Raw genomic sequence first — 19635 nt, 5'->3', positions numbered from 1 at the left:
CCGTTTAGCGTTTAATAACCAAACGGAAGCAAACGAAGCAAGCGGAACGAAATGGGGAGGAACCTAAATTATTTGTTCAATAGAAAGTCGTTTTCGTTACAAAACGTTTTCCTTTTGGAGTAAACGGTTTCTGGTGAAAAATCTTTTGCAACAGAATAGGCGTAATGTCATGTAACTGTACGCACACTCGGTTCTTCATAAGGGAGCTTGAGCAGAGTTGCAGGCAGTGAATGGACCCTGAGAGTGCGCTAGTTTGAAATTGAAAAGTGTCGCGGTAGCTTTTGATAAAGAATATCCTCAAGACGAAGCAGCTGTATTATAAGTTGGATGCACTGTTGAGCGCTACATCCCGAGTGGTTTGCGCTGATTGTACGGAGATTGTGATAGCTGGTTATATGACATCCCTTGAGAAAGCAAGAACAATATGTATGTCAGGAGAAGTTCAGTATTATCATAAGGAGATGTATACTTGGAATAGGCAGAGGAGGTTTAAGAGAGAGCGGGAGGAAGATGGTGAGCTTGAGTCGGTTAAAAATAGCAGAAAAGGGGAGATGGTTTGTTAAAGAAGAATGGTTTGTTAAAGAAGAATGGTAGAAAGTGTAAGCGGAGTGAGCTGAAGACAGGAGGAGAAATGGAAGTGAATGAGGGCAAAATATCAGAGGTGGTAGGTGTGGTGAAGTTCTCGGAGCCCGAGGCTTGCACAGAGGGTCAGGATAAAGATGAGTCTGTGACAGTAGGAGTGAAGTTTTTGGCTCATCCATTTATGGTTTCGGGGTGGGTGAAAACAGAGTTGGGTACTGTGGAATCGGTGAGGGTAACCAGAAGTGGTCTTGTGATAATTGTTTGTGTTTCTGCTGGTCAGAGGGAGAAGGAGCTCTGTTTTAAACGAATGGGGCACGAAATGTGAATTGTTTCGCTGTCAAGAAAAGGGCGCCATTGAAAGGAGTGATTACTGCGGTAGCAGTAAATGTAAAAGTTGACCAACTGAAGAGGAAGATTCCCGGTGTTTGTGATGCTCGTCGTTTGGTGCGACGCAGACAGGGTGGCGAGAGTGGTGAAACTGAAGTCATTGTCTGTTCTTTTGAGTTTTGATGTTGAGTCTTTGCCCGACAAAGTGATGTGAGGATATATAAGTTATACTGTATGAGCTTTTGTGCCGAATACGTTACGTTGTTACAGGTGTCAAGCTTATGGGCATGTGGCAGCAGTGTGTAGAAGGGAGGTTCCTAGGTGTGAGAAGTGTGCAGAAGGGCATGAGACAAAGGAATGTGTAGCATGAGGGAAAGTAGTGGTATGTGTTAATTGTCGGGGTTCCCATGGTGCTGGGGTTTAGAAATGTCCCGTTTGAGAGAGGCAGGTTGAGGCTTCCGGGGTGAGAGTAGTGCAGAAGTTGTCATATGCTGAGGCAGTGAAGAAAGTAGAGGAAGATGGGTCAAGGAGGAGGGATCCTAAGAGGAGTGGTGTGAGTAGTAGATCTGTACCAGTACAAAGGGATCTTTAGCATTTATAGCAATGGTTATCAACTGTGCTACAGGGATGGAACATAAGTCACGGAAAATGTAGGTTGTGGTGGCAGCTGCAGAGAGCTATTTGGGTGTGCAAGACTTGACATCAGAAGAGTTACAGGGTCTGTTAAGTGGTGATGTTCCATCCTTTCAGGTTGTTGGCATGAGTTAGGACTAAATATATTTAAATAGTGGAGTAGGGTGGTGTTATTTTTATTTGATTTGTTTTGAGAATTTTTTTGTTATATTAGGGTATTTGTTTATCTAGTAGGTGGCGGTAATGCAACATATTGGATGCGAACCGCCGTTAAACCTTGTCGAAGAAGAAGAAGTTCTTCGTAGGGCAGACTCCTTCCTTTCTGCTGCAGTTCACATGGAAGATGTCACTTGAACCAGCCACGAATTTCTGTTGGGGTCTCCACAAGGAAATGGCTGAGGGATTACGTAGTTTTTTTCCAAATTGTACAACTCTGACGTTACTTCTTTAATCCTGGACGCTAATATTTTAATTACACTAGCATTATACCATCGGATATGTGTGTTTTGAGTTTAGTTGAAGTCAATTTGGCCAACACAACGGGAAAAGAATCATTTGGAGAATCTCACCTCGGTCTTGCTGCTGTTAGTTTACCTAGCGATAACACCTGATATAGCTAGCTAAATAGTTGTAAGTAATTTGGGACAGTTAGTAGTGATGGCTGGTATTAACTTGAGGGAGGCTTTTATAACAAGATAACACATTTCTTATACGAAATACGACTGAAGTACAAGCAAGGTAAAGGATACAACTTTTTCTTGAAGTTGTCTCGAGCGAAAATGAACAATTGTACCGTTAGCATCTAGCTAGCAAATTATCTAACGGTAGCTAGTTGACAGTGACGTCAGTGGAAATTGGGTATGGTGTTGCAACTTTGTAACGTCAACGTTACCTACTTTAGATTTGTTTATCAATTTAACTAGCTACAGCAGCTGATTTAGCATAGCATGCTAATGATGCGGGATTCAACTGTGAATTTCAGTGTTCTCCATAGAACTTGCAAATTGGTCGTCATTCTTTGTTTTCTCCATATTTCGGTCACATTAATTTTTTACGTGAGGTCGTTAGATATTCCATTTTCTTTTGCACAAAATCAGCAAGCACACACAGCGAAAAAGCATGACCAAACTACATCAAAGGACACCAAACCTGACGTGGTTGAAACGAATCGCTTTTCTGTAGACAACGTGACATCTACATTCACCAAAGAACTTGTAAAATGTCTTGACACTTCGCCACTGCTTGGTAAGTAGCTATGAATGTGTTGCCAAAACTAATAACGAGTCGATGGCAACTAATATTTAATCAACATTGCATAATCAATATTTCTGACGTGTGCTGTAGACTCACTGGTACGTTTTATAGTCATATGATGCCTGGTTGGTAGTCTTGCCAAAAGTGGTTTTTATCAGCAAACAATAAAAGTTGTTGGCCATGTAAATCGGACACAGTCATTCATTCATCTGCTCTGATGATGAATGGGTAGAGCTTGCCATACAAATGTCGCTTTAATCTGTATCTTAATGCAACCTACAAGCGCCAAGTATAACCAGTTAGCCACCAGTCGATGTCTTAGTTATTTTATGACCCCTTCCTTAGCCTCTAGGGTTTGGTATTTCACTTATTCATACAATAGGTATATCTATGGCCACACGCCCACACCCTTATGTAACAGTTTTGCTTCCGTCCCTCTCCTCGCCCCTACCTGGGCTCGAACCAGGGACCCTCTGCACACATCGACAACAGTCACCCTCGAAGCACGGTTACCCATCGCTCCACAAAAACTACTTCAAGGTCTCAGAGCGAGTGACATCTCCGATTGAAACCCTATTAGCGCGCACCCCGCTAACTAGCTAGCCATTTCACACCGGTTACACTTACATTATTAATGCTTGTTTCCACAAAGATTTGTTGTTGTTCAGTGGCCTTCTCTCTTAGCTCAGGTTTTAAAAAATTGGTTTATGCAGCTGTGGCCCGAGCTGATCTGTCCCTCTGCCACAAAACCCTGACTGCTCCACAGGTGGGAATCGGTGGATTAAAGTGGTGTGCACATTTTCTCCTCAGCTGACTTGGAGATTGAATTGAAAAGCAATGCAGTCTAGGAACATCAACCTCCAGGTCACATTACAGAAAACAATACAATAAGTTCACTACATCATATATGCAGTTTAACCTTTTGTTATTTTTTGTATGGCTTTTGTAATTTGACCTACTGTTGCTACTTGTGTAAGCCACTGGCATATAGGAGCCACACTATTGTGTTTAATAATAAAACAGCTGAGCGGTTATTGTCAGCAGAAAAGGCAGTCGCAGGAGATTGGAGAACTAGGCTGGATTTTCTTACAATAGTATATTAGGCCTACAATATTAACAGATTTGACATGCTATTTCCATTGGCTCTACTGAAATCATCAGTTATCAGGGCTGTTGTAGATAGAGCCCTGACAAAATTGTATAAGACTTCCCTTCTCTCCCGTTCTCATCCAGTGGGCCCACTGCGAATTGAGTTCTCTAACCCAGTCAGCCTTGATGTGGTAAGGAAGGAGAACCCCAATCTTCAGAATGGGGGGCGCTTCAAGCCCAAAGACTGTGTGGCCCTCCAGAAGGTGGCTATCATCATCCCTTTCCGCAACCGCGACGAGCACCTCAAGTTCTGGCTGTACTACCTCCATCCCATCCTTCAGCGCCAGCAGCTGGACTACGGCATCTACGTTATCAACCAGGTGAGTCCTTCCCGGCCCCTGTCTGCCCTCTGTCTGTGTGGAGTAGTTGGTAGTGCTGAGCGATTATTGGAATTCCATTTTGTTTGTTTTTTCTGTGAGCTCAATGCGAACATCGCACAGTTTCTCTAGAGATAAATCAAATCGAGCCTGAACTGTGCAATGTAGTAGGCAGTTGTTGTTTCCAACAGGCCAATATTCTACATAGTTTAGCGCATAAAACATGGTAATTAACTACAATGACCATAATCCATTGCGCATCTACTTGTCCGGTCTGTTTCTTTTACGACTGCTATGGAAGAGAGAACAATGCACGATTGTGAGGTGATATAAAGAGTAGATGTTTTTTTGCAAGGTATCACTGCCTTAAAATGCATGATCTAAGTGATTGGTACTTGGTATTCAGCTGTCTTAAAGGTATGCCTTTTTTACTTTGAAGAACTACAGTATAGTGATTTGTCAGACAGCATAGGCAGCAGCTCTATAGAGATGAGATGGTGACTTGGAATGAAAAAAATAAAGTCATCAAATAAAACAAATGTAGTATACACAACTGAAACATATTACTGAAGTAATGTGAATTAATGGTTACTAAACAGTAATGGGCAGTCACTACTATCATAGGACTTGTATTAATTGTTTTGTGTTACAGCATTCAGCCCGCATAGTGCTTTTAATGTAACATTTAAAATATATATATATACGTTATTTTTAAAATAATCAAACCGACTTCAAAAATCATTAATCACTCGTAGTGGGACATGTAGTAAGATTTTAACCAGTGAGCAAATCTTAGTGCAGGGAGTGCCCCTTTTTAATTAGGTGGTTTTAATGCATGAAACCAACAAAGGTGGTCTGTATATTTCAAATATAGGATAGCTAGAGTTTACTGGTACAGTAAACCACAAGTACAGGTACTTTTGCCGTATTTTTTGGGGGTTGTTTTTTACGTGTTAGCCTGGGCTATGTCAAAAGAAAAGGGCATCAAGCTCCCAAATGACAGGCTGTAATGGCAGTTGCCAAGTGACTAGTTGAGAGATGTACTGGTAGATTTGTTTTCTTGTTGAGTAACTCTTCTGGGACAGAGACATATGGGCAATTACATGGTAGCGGTTTACGCTGAGACTCAGATTTTTCACTTTAAAATATATACCAAAGAAAAACCATTGATTTTTAAGGTTTAACATAAAATACAACTCTATGCACAAGGACTACACTTTCAATACTTTTCACAGAACATTTTACAAAAACACATTGATAGGAAAAACTGTGCAGATACAAAGTTTGGTAACAATAAAACTGAGGGAGATTTGATCGTAATTCTGTTGCCAAACTTTCTTTCCAGTAAATATACACTACTGTTCAAAAGACTTATGTTAGCACAGCTGAAAACTGTTGTCCTGATTTAAAGAAGCAATAAAACTGGCCTTCTTTAGGCTAGTTGAGTATCTGGCGCATCAGCATTTGTGGGTTTGAGTACAGGCTCAAAATGGACACTTAGAAATGTCCTTGTTTTTGAAAGAAAAGCACTTTTTTTTTTGTCCATTTAAAATAACATCAAATTGATCAGAAATACAGTGTAGACATTGTTAATGTTGTAAATTACTATTGTAGCTGGAAACGGTTTATTTTTTTATGGAATATCTACATAGGCGTACAGAGGCCCATTATCAGCAACCATCACTCCTGTGTTCCAATTGCACGTTGTGTTAGCTAATCCAAGTTTATAATTTTAAAAGGCTAATTGATCATTAGAAAACCCTTTTGCACTTATGTTAGCACAGCTGAAAACTGTTGTCCTGATTTAAAGAAGCAATAAAACTGGCCTTCTTTAGGCTAGTTGAGTATCTGGCGCATCAGCATTTGTGGGTTTGATTACAGGCTCAAAATGGCCAGAAACAATACTTTCTTCCAAAACTCGTCAGTCTATCATGAAGGCTATTCCATGCGAGAAATTGCCAAGAAACTGAAGATCTCGTACTACTCCCTTCACAGAACAGCGCAAACTGTCTCTAAGCAGAATAGAAAGAGGAGCAGGAGGCCCTGTTGCACATCTGAGCAAGAAGACAAGTACATTAGTGTCTAGTTTGAGAAATGAATGCCTCACAAGTCCTCAACTGGCAGCTTCATTAAATAGTACCCGCAAAACACCAGTCTCAACGTCAACAGTGAAGAGGCAACTCCAGGATGCTGGCCTTCTAGGCAGAGTTCCTCTGTCCAGTGTCTGTTCTTTTGCCCTTCTTAATCTTTTTATTGGCCAGTCTGAGATGTCTTTTTCTTTGCAACTCTCCGGGTTTGGCCGGTGTAGGCCATCATTGTAAAGAATTTGTTCTTAATAACTGACTTGCCTAGTTAAATTTAAAAAAAGGCCCACCTGTTAATTGAAATGCATTCCAGGTGACTACCTCATGAAGCTGGTTGAGAGAATGCCAAGAGTGTGCAAAGCTGTCATCAAGGCAAAGGATGGCAATTGGAAGAATCTCAAATATATTTTGATTTGTTTAAAGTTTTTTGGGTTATTACATGATTCCATATGTGTTTCATAGTTTTGAGGTCTTCACTATTGTTCTAGAATGTAGAAAATAGTAAAAAAAATAAAGAATCCCTTGAATGAGTAGGTGTTCTAAAACTTTTTACTGTTTAAATTGTTCAAAGTAGTCATTGCGCATAGAGTTGTATGGTTTGTTGAACTTTGAAATGAATGGTTGTTGTTTGGCATACATTTTAAAGTGGAAAAATCGGAGTCTCGGTGTAATTCCGTTACTGTGGAATTGCCCAAATGTCTGTTTTCCATAAAGGAATTCCTTGCTTTAGTCAAGAGGAAAAAGTAGGCTAGTGTCCAAATAACTCTTGCCTCCCTTCCTTCTTTAAAGAACTCCTACAATTCGCAGTAGGCCTAATCCTTTGTGTTCCTATCTATGGGGAAGAAATCAGATCTGGCAACATAGTGCCAGCATTTGTCTCTGCGTCTGTTCTTTGTCCATCAGCAATTTCCTTTATTTATTCATGGTGTTTGCACAACCAAGAGACTCATGCTCTCTATCGTCAAACTAGCACTGAACACCAATGGACGTGGCACAAAATAGACAGTGGCTTTCAGACGGGGCTATCTCTGTCACTTTAAAGACCTGAGAGAACAATCCTGTCTGGAATGCTCTTTTTATCCTCACTCATTCCTGTTTCTTTTCATCAAGATCCTTTATTAAAGGAAAGCCTTTTTATGTATTCAAAGTGTATAGTGTTGGTTACAGATAACTAATGGAAGAATTCAACAAGGGTTGTACTTAAATGTGAATGCACAACATTTGGGCAACCTGGCCTGGGTACAAAATGTCCTGTCTTTTCCAGATGTAAAAATGATCAGTAGGCTTTATTTGGGCTTTTTATTGCAATCAAGTAGGCCCATTTTATTGTTTAGCGGTGCATGTTCTTACGCTACTTGACCAAAAGTATGTGGAAACCTGCTTGTCGAACATCTAATTCCAAAATCATGGGCATTGGTTCCCCCCTCCCCCTTTGCTGCTATAACAGCCTCCACTCTTCTGGGAAGGCTTTCCACTGGATGTTGGAACATTGCTGCGGGGACTTGCTTCCATTCAGCCACAATAACATTAGTGAGGTCGGGCACTGATGTTGGGCGATTAAGCCTGACTCGCAGTCGGCGTTCCAATTCATCCCAAGGTGTTCGATGGGGTTGAGGTCAGGGCTCTGTGCAGGCCAGTCAAGTTCTTCCACATCGATATCAACAAACCACTTTTGTATGGACCTCACTCTGTGCACGGGGGCATTGTCATGATGAAACGGGAAAGGGCTTTTCCCAAACTATTGCCTCTAAGTTACAGGCACAGAATCGTCTAGAATGGTATTGTATGCTGTAGCATTAAGATTTCCCTTCACTGGAACTAAGGGGCCTAGCCCGAACCATGAAAAACAGCACTAGACCATTATTCCTCCTCCCACCAAACTTTACAGTTGGCACTAGGCATTGGGGCAGGTAGCGTTCGCCTGGCATCTGCCAAACCCAGATTTGTTCGTCGGGCTGCCAGATGATGACGTGTGATTCATCACTCCAGAGAACACATTTCCACTGCTCCAGAGTCCAATGGAAGTGAGCTTTACACCCCTCAAGCTGAAGCTTAGCATTGTGCATGGTGATCTTAGGCATGAGTGTGGCTGCTCGGTCATGGAAACCCATTTCATGAAGCTCCTGGCGAACAGTACTTGTGCTGATGCTGCTTCCAGGCAGTTTGTAACTTGGTAGTGAGTGTTGCAACAGAAAACAATACATTTTTTCGCGCATCAGCACTCAGCGGTCCTGTTCGGTGAGCTTGTGTGGCCTACCACTTCACGGCTGAGCCATTGTTGCTCCTAGATGTTTCCACTTCACAATAACAGCACTTACAGTTGACCGGGGAAGCTCTAGCTGGGTAGAAATTTTACGAACTGACTTGTTGGAAAGGTGGCATCCTATGACGATGCCACGTTGAAAGTCACTGAGAACTTCAGTAAGGCCATTCTACTGCCAATGTTTGTCTATGGAAATTGTATGGTTGTGTACTCCATTTTATACACCTGTCAGCAACGGGTGTGGCTGAAATAGCCAAATCCACTAATTTGAAGGGGTGTCCACATACTTTTGGCCATTTGGTGTATCTAAAACCTTTGATGAAAACGGACAAGTTGACCATAGACATCACATCATTTGTATGCCTGCCGATGACTAGTGATCATGATAAGCACTTAGTGCCACAACAAGTTGGCTACTCTGTTTTGACAAATAGCCTAGCTACAAACTGGCCAGTGTTGGTCATTATCAATGGCAATCATTAGCCTGAGTGGTGCCACCTAAAACACTTTGGTTTCATGAAGTGAGGGCTTTCCTGCCTAAAATAAGGTTCTGTCTCCATCTCTCACTGACTATCTCCCCATTTGTAGAAATCTCTAAACATGAGGCCACAGACAAATGGGCAGAAACTCGTTTTGTGTGTGTGTGTGTGTGTGTGTGTGTGTGTGGTGATGCTGTAAGTAGTTAGATGGAATTTTCACAGGTGTGGGGATTTACTGATTTATGGGAATACTAAAGTTGGCCTTGAGTATATTTGGAAATCAATCTGGCAAAAGGAGAAACTAGTATGAATGCCACTGCAGAGCCCAGAGTTGACAAGGTGAAAATGTAGTAGTTATTGGGTCACCTAATCCCATTTCACGCAAAGGCTGACCTTAACGTAGGATAACGATATCCATTCTTCTCAATATCCTTCAAGTCATCAACACTGTCTGGGTTAAAGCAAAGTAACTTTTGAACATTTTATTGACAACCAAAGTTAATACTAGCGTACAGAGCCATGTTGTAGATTAAATCTATTCCTATTTGATAAAAATGCGTATCAGTTCGGTGTAGTTCAATGGTCCATTTAAGGACATGATTCTTTGCAGATGTAGGGGCTATTGGCACTTGCGAGGCCAGTACTGGGTTTCAGCTTGAAGGCATAACTTATTTCTCTTTCAGGTCTCATGCCAGGACATGAGTCTGTTGCCTCCCACCCACTAACAGGTAAAGTGTGGCAAACCAGCATGTTGTAGGGTGAACGCCACACCTAGGCTATACGCAGTAAATACATGGTTCTATTTGAGCATATAACCTTATTTTTTGTTTGTTGAGGATACTCCACTCCAGTCTCCTGCACAGGTAGCAAATTGGTGTCCACTGTAAAGAAAAGTAGCTTTAATGGCTGCTTTTATACTAATGGGCCAATCTGATTTTTTCCATAGTTAAGACAGGCCTAGCTATTGCTAGAGGGCTGTTCAATGCTGTTAAACTCAATTATGGGGTCTTTATTGAAATTCTACTCAGTCTTTCTGTTTCTCTCTTCTCTCCTATTTCTCCTAGCCTTTCCTATCTTTTCCTCCCTTGTTTTATTTCCTCTTTTCCCTGGCCCCTTGCTCAAACCGCCGTCCTTTTGCATGTCAGGCGTATCTGGCCAATGGCTGTGGTCGCTGGAAGAGGTGAGACCGGTCCCCTGCTTGCTCTGGCCAATTGCGTGATCCCATGGGCTGAGGGGTTCTACTGGTAATATGGGATTATTTTCTCTCTCTCTCTATCTCATTGAATTAGAGATCTATTTTAGTCTCATGCTGTCTTCTTCACTTGCTTGTTTCCGTCTTTGCAAATGATCCACATCCTGTATTCCATTGAAGCTGTCATGCCCTGGAGGAGAGAGGGATGCATCACTTGGTGGAAGAAAAAAACACAAACTCACTCCCATAAACACACTCACAGACCTCTTTAGCGGATATTTATTTCAGACCGTAGCAGATGTCAATACGTTTATTTCAATCAGTGTACATGTCTGTCTCATATCACCACAATGTGTGACATGTGACTGACGGGGAAGTGCATCAGCAGAGAACAGTACTGAACATTGAATCAATTGTCCAAGTGTTGGAACACCTCTTCAGATGACTTGAACCTCGCTGCTTTTTGGCACCCAGACCCTCTTCCTCATTTTCCTGTTCTTTTTAGATTAATTGTTGTCATTTAAAAAATAAAAATACATGTTTTAATTAAAACACTAGCCACACTATTCTTTAATTTGAGAACCTCAGTCCTTGTTTCGATTGCATGTTGTTAGGTTTCGTCTACCTCCATTTGAGTATTTTAGACAATTTTGGTTCTATGGGTATTCAAGCTGAACTTTTTCAGGAGGACCATCAGATAAAGCCAGTGATATATGAGACGTGTCCATTTTGAAAGTCACACTGCACACATTGAAGGCACATTGACACAGAACATGATGCTCCTGTTTTTTTAGCCAAAGGACACCGCACAGAGAATCATCCCAGGACACTGACGTACATTATCCCTGGTAACTGACCATGTATGCAGCCAGAGAACACAAAAAGAGAATAAAAAAACCCACCCAACAAATAGTGGATGACATGCCAGCCCTGAAAAGAGCCCAGAATATGTTGGCTTAACAGAGGATTAAGTGTAAAAGCCTGTACAGACTACAATATGATATTCTGTCATTCAATCCCCCAATTTAAGGATATTTTGTCCCCTTTTCATTAAGCTAGGGCAATGATTATAAGACGAGAATTGCTGAAACTCGATACTGCTTTAAGTTTCAAAATGGGAAATGGTTGTCTCCCAGATTTATCTATCCATGTCCATCAGCATTCCTTTGTTTTTGAGTCATAATAATTATCCTACACTTTAGAAAAATCTCTCCTTCCCATTAGAATTCTGTCTCTAGTTACATTCACTCTACATAAAGCGGTCACGATCCATAAGCTCCTAAAATGCCACTGACATGTTTTTAGCACTTAAATTGTATTCAAATCTGTTGATATACACACTTGAAAAGACCTAGTGTAACAGCTACATGAAGCCACGAAGAGCTGGGCCTGCAAAGCTTTGATGACCCTGCATCAGCAACACAGAATATGAATTTCAAGTTTGTATGTGCACGCACTCTTGATATTAAGGGTAAACGCATGTTTTCCAGCAAACAAGAAGATGCCTACACAACTTCATCAAAGACCAACGGCTCAAAGTCCTGTACTCTATACACCAATGTTTTTTAGTTGTCCAAACCAACTAGCTACACACGTCTGGTACTTTTCTCTCCAAACTTCAGTGTAGGATGTTTGTAGCATTTAGTGCTCAGTCTCTAACACGTTTTTGTATTCCCAATCACATTTATAATAGATAGCCCCCTGGATGGTTTAGTTTAGCCTTGGTTCTGGTGTACACTTTAGTCCAATTAGACATGGGTGGCCAAACAATGAGGACCAGAGTTGCTCACTCCTGTCTAGACCATCACAAATAACTATTTAGTTTTACACGATTCACCTTCCAATTCCAAAACCACATTCTCTCCATTCACTCTCTAGGACGGTGATGAGATCTTTAACCGCGCCAAGCTCCTCAACGTTGGCTACACAGAGGCCCTGAAGGAGTACGACTATGGCTGCTTTGTTTTCAGCGATGTGGACCTCATCCCCATGGATGACCGCAACACCTACAAGTGCTTCAGCCAGCCCAGGCACCTGTCTGTCTCCATGGACAAGTTTGGCTTCAGGTAAGTCAACCCCTCCAACAGATGACCAGGCATTCTCCCCAGTCCACGGCGTTTTTGGCCTCTCCCCAGTCCACGGCGTTTTTGGCCTCTCCCCAGTCCACGGCGTTTTTGGCCTCTCCCCAGTCTACTGCACAGACATAGGACAGACACAAATGTGCATTCACATTGTCAAAGGCACACACACTGAGCTCATTTAGTAGGAGTGGCCACATAAAAGCTTAAAGAGCACCTGTGGATTCCATGATGTTCTATCCGTGTCACTCACTTCAAACAATATGCTGCTGAATTACCACTGCGGTTACAGAGAGCTAACGGTAGACTTTGCTTGATTTTGCCTATTGAAAATTGACTTTTGTCTTTTGTTTTGTTGTTGAATTTCTGGTTCTGCCTGTCTTTACCTCAGTAGCTATCTATAGGTTTTTGCTGTGGGCATTTCAAACCAAGCCCTTCACTGGGTTTTAGTGATTGACCTCCACATTCCCCATGGGGTGGGGATGTAATTATAAAGGATATTTTATGGTTGGTAATGATTGCCTTCTTCCTTATTGATCACGTGACTGATCCTAAACAGGTTCTGTAAAAGATTAGCCAAGAATTAGGCTAGAAAGATTAGGCTATGTGTAAAGTATCACATGCCAAAGGAATAACATATTATTTAGTTTCTCCCTATTAAATGCACAAAGGCTTGTTTCTCCTTACCTCTGTCGGTAAGACAAGCAAGCATTTAGATCGCTAACACAATAGGCGGTGTTGGAAAGAGCTTGACATGTCATTTGATTTAGGCCCTCAATCTAGCTACACTAGTAGTAAACTGTTGCTCATTTGTATTTATTATGGATCCCCATTAGCTGCTGGGACTTTATTTGCCTCGAGTCGTGTGTTGAATAGTCTGCCTATAGACTTACAACATGCTCACATGAGCAGTACTGGCTTCAAAGGTCAGCTGTCACAATGGCTTAAATGCTAATCAGGTGGCAATGCTGTGTGTATCGCACGGTTTTGAACTGTTTTCTGCTTTGTGGCGTCCAGTGACCTGTAGCGCAAACTCCAGTTGGTTTAGCTGTTGCTCTACATGTGTAACACACCAGACAGGGAAGGGCTCTTGTGAGGCTACAGGCTTTCTTTGTGTTTGATAAAGGGATTTGGGAGCTTCTCTTCTGATACACAGCTCTGGGCCTACACAGCTGTAGGGCTTATGCTTGCCTAGGCGCTGATCTATAGTCAGTTTGCCTCCGTTGTCTGCTTCTGATTTTAAGATTTCGATTAGTAAATTAAGCTGCTCCCAGATGTGACGTCATAGTGCAGAGTGCGCCCTGTGTACAGGTCATAGAACAGGTCTCTCAGCTTCTAACTGGGCTTTTATGGGCGTCCTGTCACCAAATTCCTCCCTGTGTTGGACACACAACAGCTTGTGTCCTGTCACTGTGTCATGTTCCTCTAGGGGCATGCAGCTCACAGAGCATCCGGATGCAATATCCAGCAGGATTTGGGCAGGAAAGTCCAGCTCAAGGAGAGACGCCAAGCTCCCCTTGTTCGGTGACTAAATCCCACGATGGATGAATGTTTTTTTTCTTTTCATTCGATTTTCTTAATTGTGACGACCTTTCCAATGTTAGCCATGGGATTTAAAGAATTGCATTATAGCCAAGGATAATTCGTAGAGTGTCCAAAATCAACAAGAAAATGAGGCAAGGCTAATCCAGGGAGCCTCAGTCTCTCAGCTACACGTGGCCCTACAGTACACAGTGTACAGAGAGCCAGCATGTAACTTACAGAAGGCAGTGACGCGAAGAGGGTTTTTCTGCAGCACCGCATCTTCTAGGCATATACTTCTTTCTTGGAACACAACCACTGACTGCAATTTCTGTCGGGCCCCAAGTCCTTGACCCCTTCATTTGAGAGCTGTGTATCACTATGTATTTATTTATCTTTCTCTCCCGCTCTCTCTCGCTTTCTCTCAGGTTGCCGTACAACCAGTATTTTGGCGGCGTGTCGTCAATGAGCAAGGAGCAGTTCCTCAAGATCAACGGCTTCCCCAACAACTACTGGGGCTGGGGAGGGGAGGACGACGACATTTTCAACAGGTCAGTCTGCACACCCACTCTCAGACTAATGTCTGTGGCGTATTAGGACTCCATGTAAAAGTCAGCAGCAGGACAGCAAGAAATACGACTCCAAATAATTCATATTTATTGGGTAAAGTGTTAGCCAAGGTTTCACATTAAACGGTTTTCTTATTCAATGTCGAAGCCCCATCACATAGTAACATAGGCCTAGTTCTTGTCACTCGTCAGTGACACTCGTCAGCATTGTTCCAACTTGTCCCCGAGGGTGCCTTTTTATGCCACTACCACCATTTGCTCTTGAAGGAAATGTTAATGTGTTAAAAGAGTTATGGCTCCTTCAGACACAGTCTGACCTTTCCTGAAATAAGACTAATAGGGTACTTTGTAGGGATTGGAACCATAAATATTTTTGTTCTGTTCCAACGAACAAAAATACAGTTCTGAACCGGTTCGAACCAAAAATGATTACCGGTTTATATCGTTCCCTTAACCTGTGAAAACATTTAGCTTATTAAATTAGTTCACCAATCAGTGTGGCTAGAGCAGGCAAGCTAGTTGTTTACATGTGTGATTGACAGACAAGTGTAGCCTATGGCTCAGGACACAGATGGGGGGAGAGAGGGTTGAGGAGGCTTGAAGCACTGGGCATCTTATGACAGGCATTATCTGAGTTGGGTCCACAGAATTATACCAAGGAGGAGCCGCTTCTATGGAGGAACTTTGAATGTCCTTTTAGCTAGCTAGCTCACAAGCTTGAGCAGAGCAGCACCACTACCTTTTTGTAGTTAAATTCAATGTGATAACTAGGCCTATAGTATCCTTAAATGGATTAACTTCAATGCTAGTTTTCTCTAGCGAATTAAAAATCTCCATCTTCTGAATCACACTTGTAACGTCAGTAACATTAGCCTAGGCATCGCAGGTAGCCTAAACACTGGCAAAGATTTAGCGCTTATTTTTTTTTCTGGAACGTAAAATAACGTTAACTGGTTAACATGCTTTTAAAATAACAGTATTCATCACTTTCTTCCCGTTTCTGTTCCTTGAAAAATTCTGTTTTTCGGTTTCGTTCCCTGAACCAGTTCCAACTCCTGGTACTTTGTGAAAAGAGATGCATGTTTTTCTTTGTGTAACTTAATTTACAGTATCTCCTGTTCCAGAGCCAGTTTTGTTCAGTAGTGTGATCCAAGCTTTGCTGGATTTGGCATTAAATTAGCTCTACAAAACATATACTGTGCCTTGTTAACCTGTTTCTTTTAGGCATATGTAACCCTATACTTGCTCTATAGACCAGGCAAACTGAATTAAAGAACAACTCCACACTTTGAATGCCCAACAGCGCAAGGTGTTTTTGTCTCTTCTGCTTTTCGTAGGTCTTCGTAGGGGTTGGTTTATAATTCACCTCATCCATTTTGATTGTGAAACTGTAAACTGGCAGACTGGACGTTTCCAGAGACGAACAATGTTATTCACGGCGTTCAGGAAGCTATTGTAGCTGTATCGCTGAACCCAGCTACACAAATGTGACCTGTTATGTAATAAGCAAGGCCAATTTGCATCTCTTCCAGAGGCAACTGAATGAAAATCAAAGAACTTGTTTTACTCCCTTTCACGTCTATCCTACTTTTATTTGCCCAATTTGTTTATTTCACTAGTGTAAAAAAAGGTGCAGATTTTCTCATCGGAGTTAAACTTTTTTGCAACTGCGGTCCAGTGTTTTAGTTAGACGGGGGTTCTGACGCATGTTGCTGCTGTCTTTTAACAGGCTGAGCTCCAGGGGGATGACCATCTCGCGGCCCAGCGGAGCCGTGGGGAAATGCAGGATGATCCGCCACAACCGGGACGGTGGGAACGAAGACAACCCTCAGAGGTGAGGTTCCCCCTTGTGAACAGTACTCCTGCACTATGCTCAGGGGCGGTATTTCAATCTATAATGGTACGGCCTCTGTCTTCATTCACTTCCTTTCACATGAATATAGCCAAACTGGATTTGATAGAGTACGCGTTTGGTCCACCTAGTTTCAGCTATATTGCTTTCACCTATCCAGCTCTGTCAGATCTGTAAAGGAGAGCAGAAGAGATGGAACAATAGGTGAACCCTCCCCAGGCTCTCCTTTCCTTCTCCACACAAGGATCCGTTCACTCGCTACTGTTCCCCTTGACGTCATTTCTCACGAACGCTGGCTGACTTTCTGAACTTGGACATTCTTCTCCGTACCGACGCAAACTTAATAGAATATAAAAGTCTGGGAAAACATTGGCGTGCAATGTGTTTATTATCACGCGAAGCCGCAGTGATAAGCCACTTAATCCTTAATCTCTATTGAAATCACTATGTAGATATTACATTAGCACTTTGATTTGTTTGATTGTCATGTAGTTTTATGTTTAATCAAGTGACGGTTGTTGTGAAATCCAAAAGAGATGTTTGCCATAGGCTACACCTTAAACAAAAGACATGGTTCCTAAACCACGATATTGAATTGTGGTTGAACTGTTGTTTTTGGTTCCAGGTTCGACCGCATCGCCCACACCAGGGAGACGATGAACAAAGACGGCATCAAAACCCTGTCGTACAAAGTGGTCAAAGTGGAGAAGGATCAATTATACACCAAAATTACTGTGGACGTGGGAAAAAAAGACTGAGAGAACCAATAAAACATGAACAGCCTTGACAACCTGTGGTGGATGTGGTAACCAAATGTGCCTTGACATTATAAATAATGATATGCCTTGGACTCTTTGGACTATAGAGAATGACTGATCTGATCAGCAAACAAACGTTCCCTTTATTTTCGGCCTTTGCACATCCGATGGTGAATTGAACTGGGATTCCAGCTTTTTCTTCATAGGATCCATAAATCATTGACACCAGGAATGACCGTTGACATTCAGTACATTGACACACTGTTGGTATCCTATTGGGCTTGTACGTACTCCACTCTCTCTCTTTTTGAAGATTGCTGCTGCGACAAAGTCCTTTGTGAGCCATTTTGTCTTGAGGGGTGGTTGTAAAATGAGTCATTGATTGTCCTATGCATCGGGGACTCATAATTCATTTTGTTGTATGTCTATTTCTTTCTAGTACTGTTGATGTTGTCGTTTTGGCATCATTGTAGTTTTCTGTCACTTTTGGGAGATTTATTGCTATTCCTTTGCTGATCGAGCAGGGTTGCAACCCATTCAATGCCAAGTGCTCAGGCCAAAGATGGAACTCTACAATTTGAAGTTCAATAACAAACCAAGTCACTTTTTTTTTTTTTTTTTTTTCCAAAGGCAACCAAACAATGATCTTAAGATTTGTTGTACTTTTGGATGTGTTCACAACCTTTTGATGGAGCATCAAAGGGCCTAGAACTCCAAAAATAGGTTGTTTAAAAGTCCAAATCCCATTATAGTTATATTAGAGAAGGGGTCCTTAAGGGTATTTGAACTATCTTGAAAGTGTCTCCGCTGAAGCTCCCTTCCCTGTGAAGAGCACCATTCCAGGTAGCCTCTAAGGAGGCCTCTCCCTGGTGGAAAATAGGTACCTGAATGTATTTGCCTGGTGGTGTGTGTGTGTGTGTGCCCTGAGGTAAAATGCTACCATGCTGTTGTCTGTTACGAGTGACTGGCGTTCTACTTTTTTTGTGTTGGTCTAAGAGAGTGGGTTCTATGCTGAAAAGGATCCTCTTGTAGTCCGTGTATGTCTAAGGAAGTGTGAGGGTTAGAAAAACAAGCATTTTGCATCCTCAATACGTAGTAATCAATACCCTTAAAGACATCCGCTCTTAAACTGGACGGTCACCATGTCTTCCTCACAGGTATATTATAGATCCTCATATACAGTGAAAATGACTCAAGCTTGTGAGCTATGGGGCATGACGTTGCACAAGTAAAGTTAGTAACTCAATCTTGAGAAAAAAAGCCATTGAGATTTCTGACTGGATGGAACAGAATAATTGTGCTGTCCATACTTAGGCTTACATGTTTGCCATTCCTCTCCTGACTGCTTCTTAATTATATCAGTGCTGGTGTCTGGAGAATCTATAAAATGACTGCCATTTCTGCCTTACCTAAATAAACTTGAAAATATGAATTAATTGGTCAACATTTTTATATTGACATTTTAGTCATTTAGCATACACTGACTTACAGGAGCAATGAGGGTTAAGGGCCTTGTTAAAATGCACATTGACAGAGTTTTCACGTATTTGGCTTGGGGATTCCAACCAGTGACCTTTCGGTTACTGACCTCAACTTTAGAGACAATACTGGACCTTGGACCATTTAGTAGGAGGGATGAGTGTACATTAAGCTCTGAAGCATAGTCAGTAATTCCCCAGCTGTTTCCCAAAAGTGTTTTCCCAGATACTGGACAATAGTTGGCTGCCTACTGTACATTCTGTAGTGAATGTTCCAATGAAGCAGCCAAGCCTTATGTACACACACACGCAGCCTATAGTTTCCACTGTAAAGTAGAGAATGGTCGTGATGTCACTGGGTTCCTCTTCAAGCTGTAAGCCTTATGGGCTTGGCCAGGAAACCCAATATCGTGGGCTTATTCAACTATGGTGGAACATTGCGTATAGAAATCCTTTATATAGAATGAGCACAATGTACAATCATGGCGACTAGAAGATTGTGTCAGCTCTATGCAACACATTTCTATACTCTAAATTTGGAGTGGTTGCCTCCTTGAGTATATCTTAAAGGCCTCATCACCACATACCACCTCACTCTGTCTGGTAGCCACACACAAACGCTCTAAAGACATGGGAGATGCCTTGCATGCAGGGATGCATTATGTGCAATGCATACAATTTTTATCAAATTTTCTCAATCCACCCAAAGGCTCTTTCAGGGTTGAAAACTAAGGTCTTTATAGGTTGGCTACAGCCAAGTTGTGTACCTCCCCATAGACAATGGCCTTTATTTAGAGCCAGCATTTTGTATGTCAAGTGTGAATTCAGTTTGTTTTACAAAAGTTAGCTGGCTAATCTGCAAGGCTTCATCACGCTGTTTTTCTCTATGTTTTCCATTATGATTCAATGTGTGCATGTATGTGTATGCTTGTGATTTCTACAAATGCGTGTCTTTGTAAATCTTTTGCTGGCTCTTCACATTTTCATTCAAAAATGTATACTGACTTGCAGCAATGTTTTGGTGTCGATTTTTAAAAAAATATTCTGTTAAGGTAATTAAATATTTAAGTTAACGTCTTCTCATTCATTATCATGGGTC

At 41.8% G+C, this 19635-nt stretch overlaps 1 protein-coding gene across 1 annotated transcript; it reads left to right on the top strand.

Annotated features, from left to right (window-relative positions):
* Nucleotides 1-1859: 1859 nt before the first annotated feature.
* On the top strand, nucleotides 1860-19609 carry LOC120048073 (beta-1,4-galactosyltransferase 1-like). The gene is made up of 6 exons (XM_038993765.1): nucleotides 1860-2787; nucleotides 4030-4265; nucleotides 12159-12346; nucleotides 14308-14430; nucleotides 16178-16282; nucleotides 16926-19609. Exons 1-6 carry the CDS (start codon nucleotides 2490-2492, stop codon nucleotides 17056-17058), a joined length of 1083 nt encoding a protein of 360 aa, XP_038849693.1. The 5' UTR covers nucleotides 1860-2489; the 3' UTR covers nucleotides 17059-19609.
* Nucleotides 19610-19635: the final 26 nt, after the last annotated feature.

Source organism: Salvelinus namaycush, chromosome 5 (genome assembly GCF_016432855.1).
Source record: "Salvelinus namaycush isolate Seneca chromosome 5, SaNama_1.0, whole genome shotgun sequence".
Lineage (NCBI taxonomy): Eukaryota > Metazoa > Chordata > Actinopteri > Salmoniformes > Salmonidae > Salvelinus > Salvelinus namaycush.
The sequence above is the reverse complement of the archived record's forward strand: the minus strand, read 5'-3'. Positions and strand labels throughout refer to the sequence as shown.